This window comes from Rhipicephalus sanguineus, chromosome 9 (assembly GCF_013339695.2).
Source record: "Rhipicephalus sanguineus isolate Rsan-2018 chromosome 9, BIME_Rsan_1.4, whole genome shotgun sequence".
In the NCBI taxonomy this organism is placed as follows: Eukaryota; Metazoa; Arthropoda; class Arachnida; order Ixodida; family Ixodidae; genus Rhipicephalus; species Rhipicephalus sanguineus.
Window position 1 is genome coordinate 151,035,431 of NC_051184.2, and position 20,688 is coordinate 151,056,118.

At 49.5% G+C, this 20,688-nt stretch overlaps 1 protein-coding gene across 1 annotated transcript in view; it reads left to right on the forward strand.

Annotated features, from left to right (window-relative positions):
• The first annotated feature begins 12,472 nt into the window (after positions 1–12,472).
• LOC119405918 (proton-coupled folate transporter-like) overlaps positions 12,473–20,688 on the forward strand; it is a 31,145-nt gene continuing 22,929 nt past the window's right edge. Inside the window, exons 1-2 of the mRNA XM_037672744.2 lie at positions 12,473–12,591; positions 14,353–14,557. Coding sequence (XP_037528672.2) covers positions 12,473–12,591; positions 14,353–14,557 — 324 coding nt within the window. The remainder of the gene's footprint in view (positions 12,592–14,352; positions 14,558–20,688) is intronic.

The window sequence follows — 20,688 nt, forward strand, 5'->3', positions numbered from 1 at the left end:
GTGACACAAGCGCTACTGAATGGCATGTTAAATGCTTGTGTTCCGTTGAAGACGTAACTCCGCGTTTTCGACTGCGCAAGTAATGACGACGGGGTATTATCACAGAACACTTTTATGTTTGCAAGCCATTATCACGCGCAGCAGCGATGGCGCTACTCGCTGGCGGCCTACTACTGCGGCAAATCCGTCAGGCAGGCTCGGTACGTACTACCTCGGAGTGCCGTTCAGCTCATACGTCAATTATAGTTCATACAGGTTTATGTAGCACGCACAGGATTTCGCAAAGCATCGCTATGCACGGTAACGGAGCTGAAATATAACCTTTCAGTTCGCAGCAAATAATTAGGTGGCGAGTACTTAGCACTTTCCATGGTTTGGGAAAGTATTTTAGTCTCATATCCATTTCAGCGCAGCTCATGACTTCATCCGGTGAAAGTGGCACGGTCCGTACGTCCGCACGTCCTATCTGTTCCTATGCTAACAAACGGGTTGACCCTCCTCCTGGCGCCATCTTGAAAAGCACGGCGCGCCACCTATAGTTCGTGGGCATTGCGAATATTTCGTGTTTGTGTCGTGACTCATGGAGGCTATGAACGCGGCTGTGAAGAAACTATACTTCGTTGCGTGCCAAACTTTGGGCCCGAATGCAAGTATGTCTCTGTGGAACGACTGTTACGTTGACTGACGGTTACGCCTATAGTCCCGTAAGATTTCCTGCGGAAATATGCACTCGTCAGCTTGCGCGCGGGATGCGCTCGCAACTTCCTTTCTTCTATGTTCGAGGGACGCACGTGGTTACCTTGATGTGCGATGAGTTTTCTTTGGGTTTGCGGATTCCGTAAACTACGGGCTTCTGTCATTTCTGAAGGTAAGTCCATTTTTATTGCATTTGCGTCAGCATTTATGAACCATATAAAAGCGTGTTTCATTGAGCTTCTTCGATTTACCAAGTTCCGGACGCGTCCCGGACCAGCCGCCGTCGGCACGCGGACGCCTCGACTCGTAGGTATTCGGTCAGGCGGCACGCGGCCCTCCTCCGAAGCTGGTACACGGTGATGTGACCGGCGTTGAACGTCGCTTCACCTTCATTCAAACATCTTTGCGTTTCTTTAGCGATAAAAGTATCGTCTGCAGAGAAACTATAGAGTTACTGACGAGCTTCGCTGCTCGAGACGCGCACACTTGCGAGATCGCCGTATCACCGTCTCGTCCGCCATTTTGACCTGCCGTGGCGCTGTCTATGGTCGCTGGAATGATCGACTATTTACGTCAAGTGGCCCCATTATAACGTAATCCAAGAGTCCCGAGAGGCATCGGCATAGCCTCGGGCCGTCTGCGCACTGCGCGTCCGCGATGGCGTCGGTCACGCCGTCTGCTCCGTCTATGGCTGCAACACCAGCCACAATGCCGACCCAATCCCGACCGCAACGGTCCATGGTTAGATCGTGGATGATACCTGTTTGCGTTGTGGCACAACATACCAAGTAAACTACTGGAGCGCACGCGCATCGAAGACGCGCGTGGGGCGTTACGTGTCGCTCATTTTTTCTGCGCGTGTTTCCGCGACCTTCAGAAATACGCGCATGCTCGACGCGGCTCACAACGCCGACGACAAGATTGGGTGCGAAGACAATGTGAAATCCGGAAACGGGCGAGAAGAGGACAGAAAAGCAAATAGAGAGCAAGAGCACGTCGAAAAATTCCCGTGTCCAACTCAAGATGCGCGTGACGCACTGCGCCGTCGTCTGCCAGCTACCAGAAAGAAATCGTTCGGACAGTCCCGGGCCGTCCGCAGGCCACTAGGCACACGAAAAACAAACATGCATCCGATCAGTCCTGGACCAGTGGGCGGAGCGGCTTCCGGTTGGTCGCCGAGAAAAACGAATGCAGCGCCGGCGTCCGGGGCCATCCGGGACGTGTAAATCGAAGAGGCTCATTGCATCACGGGTTGCATGTGCGATATATGTTTCAGCAGTGCGTGACTACGGAATTTATTCAGCATACATGATAAAGCTGTTGAAACGTAAATGCAGGTCATGGTGTCCGTTCATGTTCGGACGAATACGAGCGGAAAGTGTATTTATATTTGTTAACCTAATTTCAGTAAAATGGACTATGTTTTTTCTTGGACGCTTGTTGAGGTAGTTTCAAGAGATACATTAGCTTAAGCTACGTTTGGCGCGTAATAGGCAGCTTTAGAATAAGGTACGCAAAGATAGCGTTCGTTGGGCGCGTATGCTATTTCCGCTCAGTGCTGGGCAGTATCGCAGATACATGTATCTTAGATACTATCTTAGATACTCCTTGGGCATATAGGCGTGCGCACAGCGGGGGCAGGGGGGTAGCCGCCCCCCATATTCACCTAAGAGGGGGGGCGCAAAGTCAGCCCCCCACATCGACATAATAGGGAGGGGGGCGCTGCGACTCGGGGGGGGGCGCAATGTCAGCGCCATACATTGACATTATTGGGAGGGGGGCGCTGCGACGAACCTTCGCCCCCCCCCCCCCTGAAGAGGAACCCTGCGCACGCCTATGTCCTTGGGTATCTTGTATCTGTATCGCGATACCTGTCGCAAAACGTGTATCAATATTTGTATTTCCGATACATTGAAGAATGTATCGTGTATCTTCAGATACAAGATACTGAGATCGCAGCACCACCGTGCGAAACAAACATTGGCTGAAGTCCGCTTCTCAAGCTGATACTGCTGCCGCTAAATCACCAGAGTAAAACTAAAAGCAGTGACATTATTTTATCTTTCCGCCAGAGTTTTCCGGCGAAGCGTTGAGCTTTGAGCTTCCCTGTTGGTGAAGCAGAGTCACATGGTGGCGCTCGCGCCGTCTCGAATAAGGTCATTCTGCCTTAAGAGGCAGATAGATGGACCGTGAATTTATATTTTTTGGTATAATAACATAGATTTAATCAATGTAGATAAGGCATTAGGACAACATGAAACAAGGAAGCTTTTTTTCTTCTTTCTCTTTTTTTTCGCCTTCGAGCCTGGTGGCAGACATGTCACCGCCCCGTTATAAAGGGGACGCTCATAGCATCCATCCATCCATCCATCCATCCATCCAGACAAGCGCGCGAACGTCCACGCCGTCACCAACAAGCCCGTGTGGCGACACACTGCGCACAAACCGGCGCAGCCTCCGCCTCGTCACTATCTAGTCCGGCGTGACACGGCTGCATGCTACACCACGCCTCCGATAAGGGATAGCGCCACCGCAGCGTCACCGGAGGCTTACGTCACCGACGGTGGCTATAAAACCGAGCTGTCAAGCTCGGAAGCCATCCATCCTTCCTTCGCTACCCGACTGAGCGCAGCGTCGGTGTGCTCGCTCCGCTGTTCCTTCGCTACCCGACTGAGCGCAGCGTCGGTGTGCTCGCTCCGCTGCTGCTACTACGTTAATAAACAGGCATGCAGTGCCATAGCTTTTCTTGAGCAAAATACATGTGCACAAAAACAACGCTGAGCTAAGCAACTATTCTAATGGTTGGCAATAAAAATGCCCGTGATTGGAATGACGCTTGCTCTAAAAGTAAATGGGGTTTTGGTACATGTTCTGAAAATGCCACGCTGTCACTCTGATCCCCTTGGCGAAAATTCTCAGCCGCATTCCACACTTGGGGCATAGACTTTACGCCGACGATATAACGGTTTGGACTACGTACGGCTCAGATGGTGACATTGAATCGACCCTTCAGGACGCAGCCACAGCTATAGCTACACACGCTGCAAGCATCGGCCTTGAATGCTCCCCTACAAAGTCGGCGCTCCTCATACTCCGACCGCGCCGTGTCCCTGCGGCCCCAATCACAATTTATTTGCATAACACTCCCATACCCAGTAAGGTAAAAAGTTGAACGAGTTGGTGTTGGTTAATGATAAGCACAGGGGCGCGATACAACGGTACACAAAAGGAAAAGAATGGACACGGGACGAGGCGCTACTAGCAACTGAAAAAAATTTATTCAGGAAAAACATATTTATCCCCCGTGCAATCATATCAACCCCTCTATCAGTTTGCAAGACGGGGAGATAGCCTTTATAGAACGTCTCTTTACGTAGGCATGCTGAGCGCAAGGTTTTAGTTTTTTAAAGACGATAGTCTTTCTTGGGGAACTTAAACGCAGAAATTTTGGTCTGTCTTTCTGTCTGTCTGTCTTTCTGTTTGTCGGCACGTCCCTCGATTCAGCCACTCGGCCAAAGTTGAACCACTTGCCCAAGGGCCAGCCGTCTTGAACTGGTACGGCTGTTCATACTTGTGAACGTTGTCGATCAAAAAGTAAATATCATGCATATCTGAGGTGCAACATCACTAGGTAAGTATTAGGTGGCGTGTTCCTTTAATAGAAAATGCATATATACGTAATTTTAAGGACCCTATAGTTTCTTAAGCTGCGCTGAAAATGCATAAGAATGGAAGCTTGAGCGAGTTGGTATGCGTTCATCTTTGTTGAAACAGCGCTCACTAGACGACGACGAAGTAAAAGAAGGCACAGGACAGGCGCTGCCTGTCGTGTGCCTTCTTTTACTTCGTCGTCGTCTAGTGAGCGCTGTTTTTTTTTTTTTTTTTTAATTTCGAGAGTTTGCCCAACGGCATACACAGTTAAATATACAGGTAGAGGCCGGCTTCCGCTATATACATCAACAATGCTCTATGGTGGGGCCCATAGAGCCACAAATCATAATCTGGTGGTCTTGTCGGATGAAGGCCCACTGTTCTCAGGTAGCGCCGCCGTATCTGATTCAGGCCAGGGCATGTCCACAACAGGTGCTTGATTGTAACCGCGGACGCTTCGGTGGTACAGAATGGGCAAGTATCCCCAAATGGTCCATGCAGATGTTGTGGCCAGGCATATGTGACCGACGGAGTAAGTGCCGCCCCCACACGAAGTCTCCGCAACACCACCTCCTCCTGGCGGGTAAGCCCGCCTGGGAGGTTTGAACCACACGGTGGAATTAAATCTCGTGTGGTGCGGCGGAGAATCTCCTTGCGGTGGAGGAACTCACCCCGGGGATCACTCGGGAAAGGCGCTTCTAGAGTACGTGGCAGCTCACTGTGGGTGGCGGTGTCAGCTTGTATGTGAGCAGAAATGGTGTCCCGTGGTATCCACTGTATCCTTATCTGGCCAGGCATCTGTGCAGTTATACGCTGTATATCACCTGCGAAAGTGTGCGCGTTATATACCTTGCGGAGCTCCTTTATGGCTGATGTAGAGTCTGTGCGTATTATAGTAAAGGATGACGACGATGCGGAAGCCGCGCTCACCAACTTCGTTGCGTCTCGTATTGCCAGAAGTTCAGCACTGACCGATGGAACCGGAGCTCTCAGGAGGTACAATCGATTGACACACAGGTTTTGGTGCCCCGGCACCACGATTGACGTAACCACCTGCGTGTCCGTGCAGCTCGCATCAGTATAGGCCACCAGTGATCCTGTCGGGAGTGCGGCATCTGCTTCTTCAATGTGGCGCCGGAAGGTAGTCGTTGGACGAGGGACTGGATTTCGGAGGCGGCCAATAGGTTTGTTATCCGTTAGTTGCCGGTGATCCCACGGTGGAAGGCTTACTATTGAAGGTGGCGAGACAGACACTGGATTGCCCATATATGCCGCTAAGTCAGCAGCAGGTGGTAGAAATGACGGCTTGAGTTCCCTTGCTTGTCGGCGTTGATAAATCAACTCGTCGATGGTGTTTAGTTGCGCCTCTTCCTGAAGTATCGGAATAGGTGTGCATCGTGGAAGCCCGGTAACGACGCGCATCGCTTCTCTGTTGATGCATTCTAAACGGGCCCAATCTCTCACTGTAAGGTGCTGAAATTGAGCCGAATAAATAAGGCGAGGCTGCAGCACTGCTCGAACAAGTAAACGGGCAATCTTCGTGCGGGCACCTCCAGCCTTGGAGCTGATTCGTCGTATCAGATGGAGCACCTGGTGCGCTTGTTGCTTAATTTCGCGAATCCAAGCTTTTGCAGATCCATTTGCCGTAATGACAACGCCTAATATGCGTAGCTGGGGAGCTGGCGTAAGAGGACGTCCAGATAATGTCAGCTGAATAGGCGTGTTTACAAGTCGTCGCCGGCCCCAGCTGTTGGCAACCGACATGTAGAGAGTCTTGTCTGTTGAGAGGGTCAATCCTATGCATCTGCACCACTCGTCGGCTGTGTTTAGAGCTTCTTGTAACGCCGATTCCTGTCGTTGAAGGTCGTTGTGAACACTCCACACTGTGATATCGTCGGCGTATATGATGTAATACACGTCCGAGATCGCTGCCAGAGCCCATCCGAGGGGTAGCATTGCCAGGTTAAAGAGCAATGGTGCAAGTACTGATCCCTGTGGCACTCCCCGTTTTGAGTTAAAGGTTTCAACAAAGCTGAAAATGCGACTGCGCTGAAATTTGCCTTCCTCCGTGCCCTTCGCACGAGCTCATTGTTGTGTTTCGGTTTCGGTTCTGTATTGCACTGTACGAATGCCATGGGTTGGTGTTGAAAAACTTTAGTTTTGAGAAGGCCAAGAAGGTGAAAAAAAATATTAAAAAAATGAAAAAGCAGCGTTGTGGGCGGCCTTCAGGCTGCCGGTTGTGGGCGCCGCTCTGGCGTTCCTGTTTTACCGAGACGACGTGTAAATAAAAGAGTGTGTGGAGAGTACTCGTTGAGTGCGGACGTTTCTCTGCTTCAGCGCTTCGCGCCAAACCGCGTTTTCGGGCTGGCTGGCGTCCCCGCCGGTCGCGTTGGTCACCGCCGGTCTTCGCCTGCTGCTGCGCCGGGACTGCCAGCACGCAACACAGCACTCATGTTTCCCGACGTATTGCCAGATGGCGTCCATATCTCACACAACGCCTCTTCTATCGTCTTTACACGACATTTGCAGCGAAGCACGCAGATACGCGGCCAATTTTTGTTTGTTGACTCGTTGGGGTTGATCGGCACGTCACTCGATTCAGCCACTCGGCCAAAGTTGAACCACTTGCCCAAGGGCCAGCCATCTTGAACTGGTACGGCTGTTCATATTTGTGAACGTTGTCGATCAAAAAGTAAATATCACGCATGCATGAGGCGCAACATAACTAGGTAAGTATTAGGTGGTGTGTTCCTTTAATAGAAAATGCATACATACGTAATTCTAAAGACCCTAGTTTCTTAAGCTGCGCTGAAAATGCGACTGCGCTGAAGCTTGCCTTCCTCCTTGCCCTCTGCACGAGCTCATTGTTGTGTTTCGGTTTCGGTTCTGTATTGCACTGTACGATTGCCATGGGGCGCCGCTCTGGCATTCCTGGTTTACCCAGGCGACGTGTAAATAAAACAGTGTGTGGAGAGTACTCGTTGGGTGCGGACGTTTCTTCTGCTTCAGCGCTTCGCGCCAAACCGCGTGTTCGGGCTGGCTGGCGTCCCCGCCGGTCGCGTTGGTCACCGCCGGTCTTCGCCTGCTGCTGCGCCGGGACTACCAGCCCGCAACACAGCACTCATGTTTCCCGACGTATTGCCAGATGGCGTCCATATCTCACGCAGCGCCTCTTCTATCGTCTTTAGACGACATTTGCAGCGAAGCACGCAGATACGCGGCAAATTTGGGGGTCTTATTTACTCCGTCATCCAGCTTCTTAGAAGGGTGTCAAATTCATGCGCAGGTCTACAAGAAACAGATAACCTCAGCCCTACATGCTTTTGTGCTTAGTCGCATTCTATATGCCTCTCCTTACTTGAACCTATCCTGCACAGATAAAGACAAAATTAACGCTCTAATCCGCATGGCTACCAAAGCAGCGCTTAATCTCCCCAAAATACTAGCACGGATAGGCTCCTAACACTAGGAACGCACAACACAATACAAGAACTGATAGATGCACATATACAATCGCAGTACCTTCGCCTTGCTGGGTTCGAAACAGGGCGGCATATACTGGATTCGCTTGGAATCCGTATACCAGCACATACTTCAGAAGTAGTCTCGCTCCCTCGTGTCATGCGCGCCGCGCTTATAATCAAACCTCTCCCTAGGAACGTTCATCCAGAATACCACCAATCCCGCCGCGTCGCGCGAGCAGTAACTCTGCATAAAGAGTCAAAGACTATGGTACTTTAGAGGATGTGCTGTGGGTAGATGCCGCGTGTGGTCCAGACGGTTCCGTACTTGTCGCTTACCATCCTTCAGCCACCCACTAATCCATTTCTTGGACTTACCCTGCAACCCGGCCCGGAGGAAGCAGAGGAAGCTGCTATAGCGTTAGCAATCGCCAAAATCAACGTCACATACTTAGCGATTCAAAACCAGCCATTCTTAACTTTGCCCGTGGTCGCGTCCATCCTCCCGCGTGGCAAATATTGAAGGTGTGTACCGTAAATTCCGATAGGCTTATTGAACTCGTGTGGGTGCCGGCTCGCTCTGGCAATCCCAGAAATGAGGCCGCCGATAACATAGCCCGAGAACTTATTATCCGGGCAAATGGCGACCCCGGCCGGTATTTCTCGAGAGAGCGGGCACACACGTTCTCTGAACTCACCTAACAAGCACGCCTTGCCCGTGGCCTCTACCCCCTCCCCACCTCCGCATTTCCCACTCGCAACGAATCATGTGGAGGCGACTCCAGACCCGAACTCTTCCCACCCCCCAAGTCCTATCCCACATCCGCCCCATTTCTCTTGAGTGCACTCTCTGTGGAGAGTCGCCCGCCACCTTAGACCACATTCTCTTTGGCTGCCCTGCCGATCCTCCCCCGCAGGGGCAGCCCGCCGTCAGAACACGGGAGGAATGGGAGGCCCTCCTTGCGTCGCAGGATCTGGACGCACAGCTGCGCTGTGTGAACCGGGGTGCCAGTGCCCTGGCCCTGCTTGGTCTGGACACATAGGCGCAATGTGATGGCCGTGTGGTGGTCCAGGGCCCGTAAAGGGCCCAAACTCTCTCGCCCAATAAAGTTTTTCCTTCCTTCGTTCAGACGGGAGCCGGAGAGAATGATCCACTGGAAGGCACTGGAGAGTACGACCCACTACACAGTTCTTAAAGGGGTGCTGCCATCAAATTTCGAGGCTATAAAAAGCCTGTTGTGGGTTTCCTCTGTATGCAGAGACACCCAACACGAAGGATCGAACACAGCAACCTTGTAATATATATTTAATTCGCTTCCAAAGAGTGCCTAAATTCTCAATAAATATTTGTAGCGCAACTGAGACAAGCAAGAAAACAAGAGGAGACAGGATAGGGCGCCAGACTATCAGCTCTTATTAAAATAAAATGAGTTGGAAGTCTGGCGCCCTATTCTGTCTTCTCTTGTTTTTTTTTTTGCTTGTCTCAGTTGCGTCACAAATATTTTATTAAGCTATGCACCAACTCGCCCAACGTCATGCTCTGCTAAAGCCTAAATGCTCGTTCGCGTGATCGAGACCGATCGCTAACGCACCCAACACTGACGTCGATCTATGGGAAGCGCAACAAAAGCTTTAGTGACGTCACACCAGATCGCTGTTCGCTGTTTGCACACCCCTAGTAAAGATATAAAGAGCACGCCGGCTAGGGATAGATCTGATCGCACGTCATGATTACTCAGTGCTAAACTTCGAGAGTAGTACGTTCCACACATCTAGTAAGGTTATTATTATTATCAGTTTTTTACATGCAGTTCGTGGAATATTCCAATGGTGGCGAAAAGAGTGCTTTTCGTTGCCTGTTGTGTCTACAAAGACGACAAGGATGAAGAGTGTGTCACCGGCACGCTTTGCCACTTTGCGGCCGCAGTTGCGAGAGGTCCACTGCTTCAGCCGGAAGCTCAGCGGACGCCGTGCATGACGTCGCCAGCAGCGTCGCTCAGACTCGGCCGCACACGGTGAGTCGGCGCCATTTTTGCGGCACAGCATAATGGGTCAAAAAGGAAAGAGCAAGAGAGCTGGGCTTTGTTTTGTGTGCAAGTGGCGCTGTAGCCATCGTCGTGGTTAAACACGCCGTGCGATGCTTAGAATCGGGGCAGTATTCTGAAGGTGCTGAGTATGCTGCATGAGACGTTGCTGGAGCGCTGATTGAACATGTTTTATGGTGAAACGAATGATGTCAGAAAGAAGGTATGAAGGTGATTCGGTGGGACTTCAGTGCGAACATGCGCAACTGATGTTGAGGATCGTTGGGTAACCCGTGCCTGTCTGGCTGTGCCGGAAACCACGATGGCGCTATATATAATGTTTGCCACGGAGTCTTTGGTCGGCGTGAATGACGAATGAGGAAATTGCCCTGGCGGTTGAGAAGATGACAAAGGGAGGTGCATCTTTACTTGATCGTATATTGCGATAGTAACTATAGAGACACTCCGAGCAGATTTCGTCGCCGTGGTAGTCTGTACAAGGTTCAAGTGCGATAAGGATAAGGTTCTATTATGCGCTGTGTAATTTATGGAAAGTGTACCTTATTTGAGGGGGAAAAGTTGGCGAAGTTTGCACTAGGTCGCGCAAGCCTTGAAACAGCAAAAGTGGACAATTTTGAAGTCTAATCTGGTCACTTCTAGGTTGCTGCTAGGCTTTAGCTAGGTTAGTCCCGACACGAATGTCGAAACTCCAGAACCGAGTGTTTGCACCTCTCGTAGATCTACGTAGTTGGCGTAGGGCTTCCATCGCTTCGGGCTCTTCTCGCAACCGCCGTTGCCTTTTCCGTTCTCTAGTACGGCAGCTTCGCACTAGTCGTGCCAAGTCTTTCTATCTTTTTATGTCTTTATTCGCATTATTTCTCTCTCTCTCTCTTTCATTCTATAGCTTTCTCTCTCTTTGTGAACCAGTGGTGAGTAGCGGGATTCCCCCCCCCCCCCCCTCAACCTCTTCCTCACCATCACATCTCTCCTCCTTAGGCTCACTTCCCTTTCCCACGCCCTTGCTACACTATATATACTATACAAGGAATATTACGCATGATCTGCTATCGTGCCTGGATAATCAAGTGATTAGGACGCTTGCCTTCAGATTGAGGGTACGAGGGTTTGAATCTCGCCTCGTGAAGAATCTTTTTCGGAAAGAATTTTTCTTTCTCTATATCTTTCTTTCCGCCTCTCTGTTTGTTTCTCTCTCTCTCTCTGTACTCGTTCTCAGGGTTATTACAGGCCACGCCGTAGCGGTGAGTAGTAGGATCTGCCCAAATTCTGTGGCACATACCCGTTCACGATAATGCTAGTTTTCTGGTAGGCCACACACAGAAATTATGGCTAGCTTAAACGGCCTCGCTGTTAAACGGGTCTCTCCTCCAGTCAGGGCAGCACGGAGAGGTCAAATTCTGTGGGCTCCTGCATACGATCGCAAAAGGGGACATGCTGTCGCGCTTATTTCCATGCTTGAGCGAGCCGAGGAAGCCATGCATCTTGGTGCATACAGTTTCCTACAATTACTTAGAGGGAACTCTGGCGCTGCTATCGTCCGGCCCCCATGGGAATGATAAGTAGTACACGGATTTGCCTAATCTTCGTACTTCCGGCTTAGAAAGCACTTGTGGCTTTGTTTATTGCTGTGTTTTGGCGTTCGTTTAGGATAAAAGAATAGACTGTTGTGAACTTCGTGACCAGATTTGAATTGGTGAGCCTAAAAAGGTTAAAGTGGTGAAGTGGAACTGATGACTTTTGCTGAACTCCGTCTTGCGACAAAGCGGATGAGGAGACGCGGAGCCAAACGGAGCCGAAAGAACGAAGTTTAGACAAATCCGTGTACTACCCATCATTCACATGCCGGCTGAAGCGCCATGCGTTGCAGCTCCCATAGACACTAGACACATCGCTTCACAACGATTTCTTTGAGTCACCCCATGTAATCTTTTTCATGGCGTGATCATTATTTCAAAGCTAAACACGTAAAGTGCCATTCATCGTCCTATTACAACTCATTCGTTCCTCGAACGACCGTTCATTCATCAGGCAACGCAACAGAAATGGACATGAAAATTAGAGGATCTACTTCACTGTGATCAAAATTTGTAGTAATATTTTGTTGGTTCTTTTGTTGGTGTTTTCGTTTTAGGCCTTATGTTTGAATTGCCGTTTTCTCTTGCTGTGCTGTATATTGGCGTTGTCCTCCTTAATATCTATCGTGTTTGTTAATGACTGTATCGCACCCTCCCCCATGCAGTACCCTCCCTGTGGGGGCCTTTAAGGCCCGAACACACGTACGCGTTGCAGCGCGTCAACGCGTGACTTTTTGACGCGGCATCGCGCCCTCTCCCTATGGGGAGAGAGGGCGCGCGGCTACGCGAAGCTGCGCGCCCTCCCTCTCCAAAGGAAGAGGGCGCGACGCCGCGTCAAAAAGTCACGCGTTGACGCGCTGCAACGCGTACGTGTGTTCGGGCCTTTAGGGGTAACATGAATAAACAACCGAGTAAAATATCCTTGCGAAAACACGATACACGCAGGGATGCGCTCAATGGGCGCTGTTATGGCCCCATATGAGGCCGGTGGCCCGTGAACGTAGGAGCTCGAGTCTGGCGGCGTAACGCCGTCGTTGTGCGCCCCCCGATGCCTCGGGAAGAAGCGAGCAGCCCGGCGGCCTGCGCGACGCGAGAGCAAGACGCGGACTCGTGCAGCAGCGCTGCGCCCACGTTGCGACGCCACCTCCTCAGCGATGGCCACAACAGGTAAGGAACGTTAATCCGTCACTGAGACATCTGGAGGAACGCGTTTTGATTCGAGACATATACACTGTCAAGCACTTTGATTTCCGCTTTAATAATAAAGCCCTCGCTTTAATCAATAAGCTGGATTTTAGAACGTGGTGAAGAATGTCAATGCTCTGTCGAAAAAAGTGTTTATCCATTGTTCTTCTAACACCTCTGTCTGTTCGCGCTTTGCGTAAATATGAATGCTTACCAACTCGTTGAATTCACATTTTAATAGAGAAGTTAGCTCGCCTTGGAACGTAGAACATCATGTTTCAGTTACTTTTATTTTATTTATTTCAGATATACTGGCAATCCAGGCGGGGATTTTAGCAGGAAGAGCATACGTATAAGAATACACACAAGTGTAAATTGGTTAAACATGTCACAAATAAGAATTTGGAGTATTTACAACACAGTCGCGCGTACAATCATTTAACAAACACGTATGGCGTAACATGTATAAACAATGAAGCATTGATGCAGGAGTTACAAAGAACGTGCCATGGTAAACAAAAAGAAAAAGAAAGAAAAAACGTTTCCTTAGAATATACTCGTAACGAATGAATAGATCGTTACAAGATGTAATCAATGGCATTACACAAAGCAAGCGAATCGTACCCTACAAACATTTCATATTTGGGAAACACATAGGTAGCTTTCAAGAAGTGGTAGGGAGTTTTCATTATTACAAGCAGTTGTATAAGTACATTCACGGCCGCCGTGGTACATTCTATTCCCTTATCGCCTGTAGAAAAAAGGAAAATATAAAGCAGTCCGTTTTGAACCGGTTGTCCTGAAGAAATTGGGGGTGTTTATGACGTCAGGGTCTATTCTCTGGGTGTACTTGGTGCTATCAACACGAAGCTCATTATGAAAAAGTTGAAACACCATTTTCTGGCGAAAGAGGTTACTAGGATTAGTATTCCAGCTTTTTCCATTACTTCGTAGGGTGAGTCAGATATCACGTATTTGTTAAAAAAGCACGGTTGATTCCTCCGTCAAAGGAATCGGTATAACACGAAAGTGAAACGCGTCTTCACAAAAGTAAATTTTTTATTGTGCATTGATATATAAGAGCTTGCGCAACGTCTATTTGTGTTTGGCTGCTATAGCACCGTTTGACGTAGATGCATCAACGTTGACGCCTGTTGGCAATCTCCATTATGACGACCGTGATCACGATTTAACTTCTCTAGTAGCTGAAGTAGTTAGCATACACCTGGGTACAACATATGGTGAATCCCGCGCAAAGATGGCATTAACAATCACATAATAAACACTGCTACTCAATATGCGCTCATTCCAAGCGTCGTCGTTCAACGAGAGAAACGCAAGGTGTGCGCTCGCCAGTAATACGGTAACCTACACCTGTGCTCATTCATTTACCACACAGAGTTTGAGGAATGCGAGGAGTTGGTAGCTTGAGCAGTGAACGCGGCAAGGCGTTCCCAATGACTGCGTTGCACTGACTAGGTTAAATGATGCAGCCCCTGTAGGAACGTGAACGCGAAACTGCGCGCTGCGTAGTCGGCGAATCACGCAGGAAGGATGCATTTATTCCTCTGTTGTGCGGATGCCGACGTGGAGTGACGGTACAAAGTGTGTGGCGAGAAGTGTTCGGCGTCCGCCAAAGTTCCCGAGTTTCTTCGTGAGGCGAGCTTTCCCTACATTGAACTTCCGTAAGGAACTGAGGCGTTCTTGGTGTTTTTCATTCGCGTTACGCTTCACGCTGCACAGGTGTGGCGACGACGCCATAGCCGCCTCGTCGCCGGGCGCTGCCGTGGCACCGGATGTGGGCACCTGCCTGGCGTGCAGCAACGCTGTCGCCCTGCGCGCCGTCCAGCTGAGCGACGTCTGGGCGGCGCTGGTCAAAAGTCAGGCGCTGTGCGTCTTCCTCCTCGCCTACACGGTCTCCTACGCTATGAGGCTGCTCATCACGCAAGTAAGAACGTCTCATCCTGCCTGTTTACGCGCCGCAACCTACGCGTCGTGTCACAGCGCCTGGCGCGTCTGTTTTAACAGCGGAGATGTTCTAGGGCTGAGTCTGACGACGCATGAGTGTCCGCCCTTGTCACGCTTCGGTTCCCAGATACACCCACAGATGGCGTAACTGCCTCGGTTGCGGTAGAGTCACTGTATATGCTACCTTTAGGTAGCAGAGTTGCGCATCTGTCTTCCAAACGCCGCTAGCAACCATGCATTGCGGAGAAGCTGATGCTCGGGCCAATTTTTGTATTTCTCGACGTCGCCGCTGCCGCGAACTGAATTAACACTATTCCTCGACAGCCAATGTTTATCGCCGGTCTTCGCCACACCAGAAATATTAATCGGCGACACGGTAGGCATGTAGCCTGTACAAACGGAGCGCGACTTCACCGCATAGCGGTGGTTGCTAGCCGGACCTATGCGCAACTCTGCTACCTAAAGGTAGCATATACAGTAACTCTAGGTTGCGGTAGTGTGCCTCGATGTGTGCGCCCCCCGACAAAACGCGCAACAAAACGCGCATCAAGGCACCCTAGGTTGCGGTAAAGCCCCGGTTGCGGTAGAGTTACTGTATATGCTACCTTTAGGTAGCAGAGTTGCGCATCTGTCTTCCAGAGCCGCTAGCAACCATGCATTGCGGAGAAGCTGACGCTCGGGCCAATTTTTGTATTTCTCGACGCCGCCGCTGCAGCGAATTGGATTAACACTAGTCATCGACACCCAATGTTTATCGCCGGCCGTCGACATGCCAGACATGTTTATCGGCGACACGGTAGGCATGTAGGCATGTTGCCTGCAGAAACGGAGTGCGACTTCACCGCATAGCTGTGGTTGCTAGCCGGACCTATGCGCAACTCTGCTACCTAAAGGTACCATATACAGTGACTCTAGGTTGCGGACCAAGCGGTAGTCGCAGACTGAAACGGATAAACGCGAGACACCCACACAAAATCACAAAACATCAAAGAAAATTAGAAAAAGACAGACGAACCGCAGCTCCACTCTTCATGCAGATTTCACACTGGGTAGAACTGGGGTAGGTTTTTTTTGTTCATAGAATCCTTATGGTATTGTCGAGCACAGTTAAAGCAAAACCCCATGACTCGCAAAAACCGCTACATTTAACACACATATTTTCGTGCAGCATGTACGGTTTCTCAACTTCAAGAAAAGAGCGCTGAAATCTTGACGACAACGGCAGGCGACAAGCGGGACGCCAGGTTTTAACAGTAGAGCTATCAAAGCTTGGATAAGCTCTGTTGGTCGTAAATAGAAATTACCATCATCATCATCATCATCAAGTTCGTCAAAAACACACCGCGCGGTAGCGGCTTTAGCTCAAGCCTCGCTCATAGCATCCATCCATATCGAAAAATAGATCTCCGACGCTCGCCTGGCTGTCGCAAGACCACGACGCTCGTCGAGTTTCTCTTCGCGTTTCTCGACGCTTTGAAGGAGTGCTTTGTCCAGGTATATCTTGACAACTTCAGCTACCGCAAGGGTTAAATCATGATCATGGGCGTTAGTCATCGGTACGGAGGTGTGCCACTAGGCGTCGACGTGGGTGCGTTCAGATGAAACGGTGCTATATCTACTAAACAACAATAGGCATTGTACAAGCTCTCATATGCCAATGCAGTATAAACAATCAACTACTTCTGTGACGGCACGTTTCACTTTCGTGCTATATCGATTCCTGGGACGGAGGGATCAGCCATATTTTTTTCCAACATGGCTCACTGTCACTGTAGTACTCTAGCAGCACTCCTAAATGCTTCGCTGGTGTTCTTGCAATTTATATTCATAAAAAAAATCTTGGCGTGGCGTCCCATTCCCCATTCTCCACGCCAGAAACCAAGACATTTGTCCCAGTTTACGGCACTACCGCTTACTTGACAAAAGCTCTTCAAGGCATTGGCTGTATGAATTATACTGTCATAACAGGTTCAAAAAGCTGCCACGTCATCTGCGGAAAGAATAAGGCTGACCTGGGCCTCATGTAAATTAAAGCCGCGTATTGCGCTGTCCTTAATTATGGTTACACAGAATCGCTCAATATAAATCGCAATAAGTAGGGGCGATAGTGGGCACCCTTGTCCGACTGATCGAAGCACAGGTATGCATTGACCCACTGATTTACTTATTACCAGTCTTGTTGTGTAACCTGTGTAAGCCATTCGCCCCCTATCGCAAATTAAAGCACCAACATTCACATATCGAAGTATTGAAAGAAGCAAGTCGTGCGGCACTAGATCAATCCGCAGCATGGCAACACTGAGATGCATCGTGTCACAACCTTCAAGGAGTGACCGTGCTTTGTGTATTCTAGCTATGACTTTCTTTCCCTTTATCCCACAAGTTCGTTGTGGGCCAACGAATTCTTTCATAACTGTCTGCAAACTCTTGGCCAATATTTTCATTAATATCTTATAGTCAACGCTGGTTAGGCTAATTGTATTATACACAGTAACGCTTCGTAACTTAATTTAGTCTTCTGTTTTAAATGCGAAGCATTACTTAGCGAACCTCAGGCACTTTGGGCTTTTTTATCTATCTATCTAGCCGCCTACGTCTGCGCGCTCTCCTGGTCGTCTCCATAGCTTGTAATATACCAAAATTGGCCTAGCAGTGGATCACTGTACGGCGAACAAGATTCACTGGTCATGACATGAATAACGCAAAATACCTGTCGCGTACGTCATGAAACCCTTTCGCTCAGTCACGTGTGGCACATACTCGCATACCAGAGCTCATGTTATGCGGGTCTGTGCCACAGGTGATACAAAGTCTCAACCAACACATCAACCGCGAACACACACATTGACACGCAAGGAAATGGATAATAATAATAATTGTTGGGGTTTTATGTCCCAAATCCACGATATGATAACGAGAGAAGTCGTATGGAAGGGTACCGGAATTTCTACCATCTGGTATTCTTTAACGTGCACCGAGATCGCACAGTACACGGGCATCTAGCATTTTGCATCCATCGAAATGCGGCCGCCGCGGCCGGGATCGAACCCGCGACCTTTGGGTCAGCAGCCGAGCACCGTAACTGCTACACCACCGCGGCGGACGCAAGGAAAGTGACGAAGCTGAAGACAGAACACCCCTGGAAGACTCTCAACTACCATGCACTCGTTCACGTGGTCCACAATGTAGATCACGTCGATTACGAAAAAACCGGGGTCAATGCTTCCTGCAATAAATCTGCCGAGAGAGCCAGACCTCTCATCATTACCGGTGACTTCAACATTGATTTATCAAGACCCAGCAACGCCTGGTCTCTATACTGCGTGAAAGACGGCTTGCATGTGGACAGGGCATCAATAGACCTCGCTGCCACGTCCAGGATAGGAGGCGTCATAGATCATTTCATCGTAAGAGGGATCCAGAATTTCCACCAGCTGCAGCTATACCTCGCACTTCACTACTCTTCAGATCCATCGCAGCCGCAATCGCGAACGGATCCGATTAACAAGTACGATCCAGCTGCTGCTGCTCACTGATCATGGTAATGATGACCTTGTTCAAGAACTGTCAAGAACCCCTTCTACACATACACACCGGTTCATGAAACGTGCGTGCGTTCTCCGTCATAACGGACAAGTATAAGCATAACAACTGTAACGCAACTGTAACAACTGCAACTGTGACTGTAACGTACGCGCAGTGCGCATGCGCGTGCCACTCGGCTGTGTGCATATCCAGGGGAACTTTCCTGAATGAAGCTTCGTTTAGAGTAACACCTGTCCTGTGCATTTGTGTTTCTTCTTTGTGCCGTTCGGATTCGCGCTATTCAGTATTGAAGAATATAAGCACCACATATCAGCTTACCGCATCTGGTGTTGGTAACACCCATGTTGCTGTTGGCATCGTTAAGCAAATGTAAACAACTGGTTATATAATACATATGCGAATCTTCAGCATATGAGTGTGTGTGTACCACTTCCACATTTCTCTAGCGTCATTCCGTAACGTTTCGCCGAATATGAAAAATTACGCCACAGTCACCATCCCGCGCATGCTTCGCATAGCATCGATTCCCACGGTACGCGGTATCTGCCGAATTTTCGGTATTAGAACCGTGTGCACTGACAAGAAGGGTGGCGTTAGGCGTTTATTTTCGACAGCCTCATTAAACACCTTTGTCAAAATAGGGGCAATAGCACCCTTGAATTCTTTGCACACTGCAGCGCTTAAGCCATCCGTCCCAGAGACTTGCCATTAATTAAACCATCAATCGCTTTTTTTATTAAACTTCTTCTTCTGTAACGGGCATTTCTAAAATTCCCTTGGTTTACTCCTCCCGTCTTGGCATCAGTGAAATGAACTCAGATTTAAAACGGCCAGCCTCTACATAACTTCGTGAAAGTAATTGTTTCTTATATTCGTGAAAGACTCCGGTAACTGCTTTTTTCTGGTGTAAACGCACCTTTGCATCCTATTTCCCTAATTTCATTTTTAAGCGTATTTCTTTTCAGCTGCCAGAGCTCGTTTTGTTGGCATTTCGCCCGCGCACAGCTCGTGCTCTAATCATCAATTAACTGAAGCCTTTGTTTAATGCTCTTTATGTCCTCTGCGAAGGTGCCCGCGTGCGCGCATTCCTCTGCTACCAACTGATGCAAGTTGTCTCGCGGAAGAGACTCTTGTTCTTTTAGATGCGAAGTATCTTAAGGCCGAGCTCAATCCGGTGGTGGTGGTGTGCGGCGGGACAACCCTTACTGCGCATGCGCATACCCTCTCCACACACCTCCTGTCCACTTCCACTCTCCCCTTCCCCTCACCACTTTCCCTCTCCACTTTCCCTTCCTCCTCTCCACTTTCCCTCTTTCCACTTTCCTTTTCCCCTCCCCGTCTCCCATAGCCCTCTCCCCTCCCCCTTTCCACTCTTCCTCTGAAACGCGGGCTAGACATGCCAAAATTCTTTCCTGCGCAACGCCGCGATGAGCTCGAGCGCATGCGCGTCCCCTTCCCTTCTCTCTCCTCTCCTACGCTGCCCCCCTCTCGCCCGCCTGTCGACCGCGTTCCCCGCTCGCCCTGTGAGAATTAACGGCCAGGCTAGATGGAAGATACGACGCGCGTAGCGTCCCTCTTGGCGTTCCACGACGCGAGGTCGGTAGCATGCCCAACGAACGCCAACGGAACGCGATCGTGCAAGTGCTCCGGCTTCGCATCGCCTCATGGTCCCCTTTAGCGGGAGATGGTGTAATTTTTTTCAGTGTGTCTCAAGATACTGGCTCTTTCAAGTGCTTTGATCGTAATGGTCGGCGTAAATAGTTCCCTCTCTGTCCCCAACTTTGCAAGCTTTTTGTCGCTACGTCTTCTATAGACTCAATAAAGAGGTTATTAAACACTTCATGCTTCAGTAAATTTACATTAAACTTCCATAGTTCCCAAAAGAAGGGTCGGTTATTCATCTTTAGTTTTCCAATGCAGAATGAAGCCATACAATGGTCACTAAACGGCACAGGTGTGACTCTGTAATCGTGACACAAAAGAATCAACTCAGCTGACACGTACGCTCGGTCAAGTCTAGCATTCGTCCGTTGAAAGTGGATAAAAATGACTCCTTTCCCACAGCAAAAACACCAGCCCACGTGGTGTAGTTGGACCTTTGCTAATGCATCCACTAAAAAACATCAGTACTAGCGTCGTTGTGCGGCCTCGAACTGGTTTTGTCACATCCTGAACAAACAGAATTGGAATCCCCTACAAAATTAGCTAGTTTTACTAGCTAATTTGTAGGGGATTCATAGGCTAGTTTTTAGAAAAATTCCTCTCGATCTAGGGTATCCGATCTCGATCCTGGGTATCTTAGCCAGGATATCCTATGAAGGACATACCCACTCAAATTGCGTACGACATCCGGCGGTTATTCATTGCATGTACGTTGAGATCCACGGAGGTTCGGACTTTTTTCGGATGTACCGCGGAGGATGTACCACATGGCTAACCCGGAGCTATACATAGCTCTGGGTTAGCCAAAACACACACACACACACACCCACACACACACACACACACACACACACACACACAACACACCACACACACACACACACACACACACACACCACACAC